At 32.4% G+C, this 8,409-nt stretch overlaps 1 protein-coding gene across 1 annotated transcript; it reads left to right on the top strand.

Annotated features, from left to right (window-relative positions):
- Positions 1–440: 440 nt before the first annotated feature.
- LOC140887849 (conserved oligomeric Golgi complex subunit 8) lies at positions 441–4,698 on the top strand. Its single transcript, XM_073295380.1, has 12 exons — positions 441–660; positions 731–883; positions 1,613–1,761; positions 1,864–1,941; positions 2,054–2,147; positions 2,254–2,328; positions 2,440–2,736; positions 3,318–3,385; positions 3,476–3,530; positions 3,684–3,822; positions 3,934–4,118; positions 4,206–4,698. The coding sequence occupies exons 1-12, from the start codon at positions 529–531 to the stop codon at positions 4,530–4,532; spliced, it is 1,752 nt and encodes a 583-aa protein (XP_073151481.1). The 5' UTR covers positions 441–528; the 3' UTR covers positions 4,533–4,698.
- Positions 4,699–8,409: the final 3,711 nt, after the last annotated feature.

Genomic DNA, 8,409 nt, shown 5'->3' with positions numbered 1-8,409 from the left:
ATATCGAACAAAACAAATATTTGCAATTAAGTGGTTATTTTTCGTGAGTAGGTCATGTAAACTGGTATATATTTGTGGGGCTTTTTCGTTAAATGAGCTCAGCTCAAATTCGTTTAAAAAAACTGACCTTCCACATGCCTCAAATCTTCCTATATTTGTGAGATATATATTGGATAAATTCAAAGTATCCCATACAATAAAATGGTGCAATTAGTTTTAATTATGCAGATTTAAGTAGTTTCTTTGCCCGATATAACCAAGTATCGGGTCAATATTCAAATTCCATCGATTGTGCGGGTAGTTTCATTACATTGTCGTAAGTAATCTTGTACTTGTACTAAAAAAAATGGTGCAAGGATTTAATTATATAAAGTGATCAAAATGCAATATTACAAACCTGAGGGGCAAAATTGAGTGTTTTAAGCATTCCTGAGTTTACTTGAGGACTCTGTTCTGCATATTGCGCTGCATTCTATAAAACCCACTGTACAGATCTATCGGCGGTTGGATATCAAATTTTGATCTCTAATGGCGATGCTACAAGTTCCGGCGAACCACGACGTATCGCCGGAGATGTCGAATCTTCTCCCGCTTGCCACCGCCGACCAGCAGCCTTACGTATCCGAACTTCTCTCTTTCACTCTAGATCGTCTCCACAAGGTACGAAAATGCCTTATATTTAATTTTGGATTTGGAATTTTGAGGAATTGAATTTGTTTTTTTGTCTCAGGAACCGGAATTGTTGAGAGTGGATGCGGAGAGAATCCGGCGGCAGATGCAGGAGGTGGCGGTGGGGAATTACCGTGCATTCATCGCCGCGGCAGATGCGCTGCTCGAGATCCGAGAGGAGGTTTCTGCTGTCGATAGGCATCTCGAGTCTTTGGTAATTTTGCTCTTTGTTTGATTTTTTGACTTTTTATTTGATTGGCATTGTCTGTGTAGCAACTGGTAATTAATGGTATTTTTATTTTGGATGTTTAGGTTTGGAACGGATTTTACGATTTTGATGTTTTTATAACTCTGTCAAGGGAATCGAATGCAAACATTAAAATTTGCTGTAGGTTCCAATAGGATGTATTTCTTGAACAAGGCATATTCATGAACAATTGATAGTTCTGGAACACACATTTGGAAGATGGGGGTTTTTTGGCCATTTTTTCCATGTTGTAATATCTTAATGCTGCCAGTTAATGTTTAAAATGAAGGCCCCAGCTTGGATATAAATCCTTACGAGTTAAAACAAACTAGAAAATAATTGTCACAATTGTCACAAGAGCATCTAATTGCGGTGATTTAATTTGAGGGCATTCAATTGTTAAAGATTGAGTTGATGCAATTTTATTGAAAGAGTGATGGATCAAGAATATGGTCGAATATTTGTAAAATTGTGTGATCGATCAACATGGAGACTGGTAGTTTGGCTCTCTTGTGGTTCAAGATAGTGCTACATATCTGAAACCTGGGAGATATTAAGTTTCTCTGTGCTTCTTGATGGTTTTTTTTTTGTTGAGGAGATATTTAAGTTTCTCTGTGCTTCTTGATGGTTTTTTTTTTTGTTGAGAGCGTGATGAAATAATAATCTCTCTGAGACTCAATGCTTGTTCTTTTACAGATAGCTCAAATTCCAAAGCTTACATCTGGATGTTCTGAGTTTGTTGATTCAGCAGAACAAATTTTGGAGAAAAGGACGATGAATCAGACACTACTTGCTAATCATAGTACTTTGCTTGATTTGCTTGAAACTCCTCAGCTCATGGACACGTATATCGCCGAGCACATTCTTTTACTACTTCTATATGTATTGTACTTCTCGTCATAGCCTTCCATGTTCTCCAATGATGATTTAATCTCATCTTTATGCAGTTGTGTGAGAAATGGAAACTATGACGAGGCTCTTGACTTAGAGGCATTCGTTGCAAAACTTACAACAATGCACCCAAAGTAAGTTGTTTCCTCAATTCTCTATGGAATAAAATCAATATTACTGGTCAACCTTATCAAAGCATTTATTGAGACATTATTTTCTGTTCTTTTCCTCTTCTCTTTCAAAAAGAATTCCTGTTATTCAGGCTCTGGCTGCTGAAGTCCGGCAGACCACACAGTCTCTTCTTTCTCAGCTTCTACAGAAACTTAGATCAAACATTCAAGTAATCATTTTCATCTCAATTTTATCCTGTGATATCAGCAGAGACAAATTTTACCAGCAGAATGGACCCTGCTGTCATTAAACCTTGATTATGGTTTTTTCTGCAGCTGCCAGAATGCCTCCGGATAATTGGATACTTGCGCCGCATTGGAGTATTTAGTGAGTACGAGATGCGCCTACAGGTACTCATATTTAGATTGTGTTAACTCTATGTCTGGACTTGTCTTTGTTTAATATCCCTGATTTGCATGTCTTATCCATTTTCTTATCAAGGATATATCTCTGGTGTTCAGTTTTTAAGGTGCCGAGAAGCATGGCTTACGGGGAAACTTGACGATTTAGACCAGAGAAATCCTTATGAATATTTAAAAGGGATGGTAGATTGTCACAGAGTGAATCTTTTTGACGTTGTTAACCAATACCGAGCTATATTTGCGGATGACACATCAGGGAGTGAAGAAAATTATGATGGTGGCCTTCTCTTTGACTGGGCCATGCATCAGATTTCCTTGCACCTGAAGACTCTGAAAGTGATGCTTCCTAAGATAAGTGAAGGTGGATCGTTGTCCAATATTCTGGATCAGTGCATGGTGAGAATCATTTATTAGTTTATGCTATATCATAGTTCCGTGCTACGTCTTTGGTCTTCCTATCCCTTCCACCTGAACAAAATAATAAGAGACTAAAAAAAAAACATTTATAAATAAATCAAGCTGCTGCATTGTTTCTTTTCATTATTTTGGGGAAGTATTAGCTGGATGTGAATGAGGATTAATCACTGTTGCTCGATACTTACTTTATTGCTGGCAAAGCGTCTGTGTGGCCGCTGTATAGGTGATGGTTGATCAAGAACTTTATGTTACTGATTACTCGTCAGGCAACTGTTTTCAAATCATGTCAGCAGAAGAATCTGATTCAAAGAAAAAGGCCTTTATCCTAAAAAAATTGCCAATAAAGATCAATCATTCCCCCAACTATCTTATTTTGGAGTTATTTTTCATATTGTCTGAGGTAATCTGTGTATTTTTGTACTGCAGAGATGCCTCTACCATAATCTGCTTTGGTTGCTGCATATCAATGCAATTATTGCGGTGTCACTTGATATTTGAGTTTATGTGTCAATTAATTAAGTTTTCATGTTATACTTGTGTTCTCTGCTGTGTTTTTGCAGTATTGTGCTATGGGCCTTGGATGGGTTGGATTGGATTTCCGAGGATTACTTCCCCCTTTATTTGAAGAGTAAAAACATATTCACATAGTTGTTTATTTATGTATTTTGGGAATTTAATTTAATTTGCTCTCATTGTAGACATATTCTTTTCTTGACAGAGCAGTGCTTAATTTATTTTCGAAGAACATGAGTACGGCTGTTAAAAATTTTCAGGTACAGTGTCCTATAACTAATATTGCCATTCCTTACATGTTACCAATTGCTTTTTGACTTTCTGTTGCACACAGAATTTGTATATTCTGTTTTTTCTATATCAGACATTGCATCATCTAGTCTGAGCAATATTGATTTTTTTTCTCACTACAGTTAGTCTTGGATTCTCATCGTTGGGTTCCATTACCAGCAGTTGGCTTCCCCACCAGTGGTTTCAGTGATGACAGTTTGGATGGTGTTAGTCCTCCATCAAATCTCATGGAGCATCCACCTCTTGCTGTGTTTATCAATGGTAACTTCAAGAATTGGAATTCTTAAATGGCCTCGTCTTAAACATTTGCGGTTAGATTAAATGGTTGATAGAAATTGTTGATGGTCACGTGTCCCTCTCTGATGGTGGCAGGTGTATCTGCAGCAATGAATGAACTACGTCCTTGTGCCCCACTCAGTTTAAAACATGTGCTTGCACAAGAGCTAGTAAAGGGTTTGCAAGCTGTTTCTGATTCTCTATTGAGATACAATACAACTAGGATGCTCAGAAGCAATGAATCCGCCCTTTTTTTTAAACTTTGCCAAGCATTCATTGAGGTGATGTTTCATATAAACGTTTTGTCTTTAGCTGCAATTTGGCCGTTCAACATTTTATTCAATTGGTATATTCCCTTCTCAATTTAGGTGGCTTTTCCGCATTGTGTTACGTGCTTCAATCGGTGTTACCCTGGTGGGGCTGTTCTGATCGCAGATGCCAAGAACTTGTTTGAAGGAATTGGCCGTCTTTTAGCAACTTCTCCTTCAAGAGAGCTACCAAAACCTATTCGCAATTCTGAGGCCAAAGTTGCAACAGAGAACGGTAATGGACCTGTGGTTGAAAATGGTGTCCTGCATAGTATTGAGCGAACTGTCAGTGCCACCTTAGACGAAAATGACGAAAATGAACATAGCAGTCCCAGTTTACAAATTGTGGAGACAAATGTAGATGTTCAACGATCACCTGTTCCATAAATTGTCCCAAATACGGGCCAGAATCTGTTTCCTCTTCAGCATATGTAATTAAATTAGCGCTTACCCCATTTTTCATTCCATTTTTTGGTTAATTTGATATCAACTCTGAGCGGGGATTAAATCAAGATCAATATGATAGTCGCTTTTTCAGTTGAGACGAAGTTGATTCATTAGCAGCAGCACTTGCAGTGATTCTTTCGGAACATAGTTGAGCCATTGTATTGAAAGTATATCATGCAATGGTACTATCTTACCAGTTATTCACTTGTATAATACTATAACTCATATACAGACCACCGAAGACAGTTATCTGAACTTGTGATGGTTATTCTAATATGGTGATGGAACCATGAATCCTTCTACGCTCGGCAAAACCAAAATTGTAGAAAAAGATTATATTTAAGGAGCAAGTTAATTCCAGTCTATGTTTATATAAAAAAAAATGTACTCATTAACAAGAAAATTCAAATGACATTGAGTTGGTGTCTAAATATTAACAATAAAATTCAACTGTCATTGAGTTGGTGTCTAAATATTTTTCTTGTTGGCCTTCGTCTGCTGTTGATCTCAAACTTAGGCTTTTTTCTTTCAAGTAGAGAAAGATCAGGGAGGTCACTTACATAGACAAAAAAATTAGTTAAAAATTACTGTAACATTTTAAAAATATATTTCATCCGTACCTTATATTTAGATTATAGTGTGTTTTCACTCATTTACATAAACAAAAAAGTTATTAATTTTCAAAAAAAAAAAGTTATTAGAAATAATTTTCAATTTTACCCTTATCCGATAAATATTTTAATTTTAATAATGTATTTTATAATAAGGATATAATGGTAAAAGAATATACAAATTAATACTACATATAAAAAACAAACTATATTTTTTTAAAAGAATAAACTATATATTTGAGATGGATGAAAAAAAAAACCTCTATTTGAGGGGTTTTTTTTATTTTTAATTTAAAAATATATATATATTGCACAAATAATGCAGGGCAGGGGGTTTTGCATTAATAATATTACTGCAAAACGCATGCAGCGTCCGCTTGCTGCAGGGGCGGACGCTGCTTTTGGCAGCGTCCGCTCTCTGCAGGTGTGGACGCTGCTTTTTACAGCGTCCGCTTCCTGCAAAAAGCAGCGTCCACTTTTCCATCACGGGCGACCATTATTTATTGCTGTCCACTTTTCCATCAAGGGGCGACCATTAAATTGCTGTCCACCAATTCTGTACTGTAATTATATTAATAATATAATTATTAATCAATGTCTGCTTTTATGAAAAGCGACAATCAAATGCTGGTCTACCAGTTCTGTCATGCATACATATATATTAATATTATATAATGGCAAATATATAAAAATTAAAAAACATCAAAAAGGGGATGCTGCCAAAGCGGAGGATGTGACAGGACGTGATTTATCATCCGCTTCTGCAGAAAGCGGACGCTGATTTATCATCCGCTACTGCAGAAAGCGGACGCTGATTTATCATCTGCAAAACAACACGCTCGAATCTTGTACTCTTGCCATTCTGAAAAAAAAATGACAATCATTAATCAATAAGTTAAATAATCATAACAATCAATTATACTTATAATAAATACACTACAAAATAATACATATCACGATCGAATTCATGCTATTTGGAAATAAAATAAAATATTAATTTACATTAATTATTTTATTTTTTTCAAATAAAAATAATAACAATAAAAATAAAATTAATAATAATAATAATAACAAAAGATTACTAAAAATTATGTCAATAATCTTTGTAAATACGTTAATAATAATAACAAATTTATCCTTAAACTAACTTTCCTTATATTTTAAATTTTTTATTTACTTAAAAAAATACTCAAAATGCAATATTTTTGTGTATTGATACAACTAAAATTAAATATTTTAAAAAACTATCATATTTTTTTATCATATCTAAATAAAATAAAGAATAACAAAAAAATATATGTTTAAGTAGTCTAAAAATGTGATATTATAAATCTTTTATATCACATTTTAATATGAACACAAAATATTAAATATTCGGATATCAAACATTTTATATTTACCAAAAAATTAAATAATTTAAAGCTTAAAAAATACAAGTTATATTACAATTTAATATATAAAAATAATGTTGTATGAATATTATTTTTTATAATATTTAATAAAAATATGAAGTGATTATCAACGTTATATTTATAAGATATTTTTTTTATTTTAACACTATGAATTTTATGTAAATAAACAATAAATAAAAATATTAAATTATATTATATATATATTGTTATATATTTTAAAGAAATATTATTTTAAAAATATTTCAACTATAATTTTGATCGATGATATATTATTTCCAATTATCAATTTATTACCAATATATCATTATAACATATTATGATTAATTATATATATATTTATATATGTAAAAGTATAATGAAAAATAATTAAAAATTAAATAACATATTTCAACGTTAGAATTAGCTAAAAGTAACCTATCTTGTTTCAAATAATCGTAAATAAATAAAATAATATATTAATTAAGATTGAAAAACCAATAATTAGTTAAGTTAAACATAATATTACTATCTATCTTGAATTTTTATTTACGTAGTAACTTAATTTATGAATTAATACTATTGACAAACTTACTAAAAACAAAGGCAATCAAATAAAGAGTACAATTATAGAACACGAAGGATTCATCAAAATATTATATAATATAAAAATATAATATATTAACATAACCAACAAACTATAATCAACATTTAACTTAAAAAAACATGAATAATAATAGTATTATTTAAAATATTCACAAAACTTAATATTTGTTTTAATAATATTAATACGCACCTTTATGTTATTTCAGGTTTAATATCAAATTTACTTGCAAAAATAATATAAACAAAAATTCATATGAATAATAACACCATTTCTAAGAGAAATTATTTTGCATGCAAAATATAAAAAAAATTAAAACGATAACATTACAAACTTACCTAATTCAGAAAACAAGGCGGAGAAGATTTCAAAAGCTTCGTGCTTGCTCAAAAAATAAAAGGAAAAAGCTTCGGTGCTTCTTGGGTTCTTATTCTATTAAATAAAAAAAGAAGTAATTTAAGTAAAGAAAATGAAAAGAAAGCTTCGGCTGTTTTCTTGCAAAATAAAAGTATCAGATTTCGATGCACATAATAATGAGAGGTGTGGCATGATATTTATAACAAACACAATAATTTTGCATCACGGGTCAAAACACCCGTGATGCAAAATAACAAAGGGGATGCTGCCAAAGCAGCGTCCGCTTTCTGTAGAAGCGGACGCTGCAAAAAGCAGCGTCCACACCTGCAGAGAGCGTCCGCCCCCTGCAGGTGTGGACGCTGCCAGCGTCCGCTTGCTTTAATAGCGGACGCTGCCAGCGTCCGCTATTGGCAGGGGCGTTTTGCAGTAATATTGCAAAACCCCCTACCCTGCATTATTTGTGCAATATATATTTTTTTTAAAATTAAAAAAAAAAAAAAACCCCTATTTGAGATGAAGGGAGGATCGAGTAATATATTGTGTGTGTGGTTTTTAATTCTCTTTCGTAATACTTTTCACACACTTTGTGTGTGTACAATAATAAGTATGATATATAAATTTATATATTTTAATTCATAATTTTCATTTTCTGTAGTCTAAACTAAATCGAAAAAATATATACTATAAAGAAATAAATTAAAACCATAAATGATGGATTACTTCAAATAATTTCAAAAATAATTATTATTCTGTACTTTATTGAATTTAAAAAATATAAGAAATATGCATGCTTTAAAGTTTAAACTATAAATAAACCCATAAGCGCTAAAACTATGGTATTTTTTTTCTGAAAAAAT

This window comes from Henckelia pumila, chromosome 3, assembly GCF_033568475.1.
Source record: "Henckelia pumila isolate YLH828 chromosome 3, ASM3356847v2, whole genome shotgun sequence".
Lineage (NCBI taxonomy): Eukaryota > Viridiplantae > Streptophyta > Magnoliopsida > Lamiales > Gesneriaceae > Henckelia > Henckelia pumila.
The sequence above is the reverse complement of the archived record's forward strand: the minus strand, read 5'-3'. Positions and strand labels throughout refer to the sequence as shown.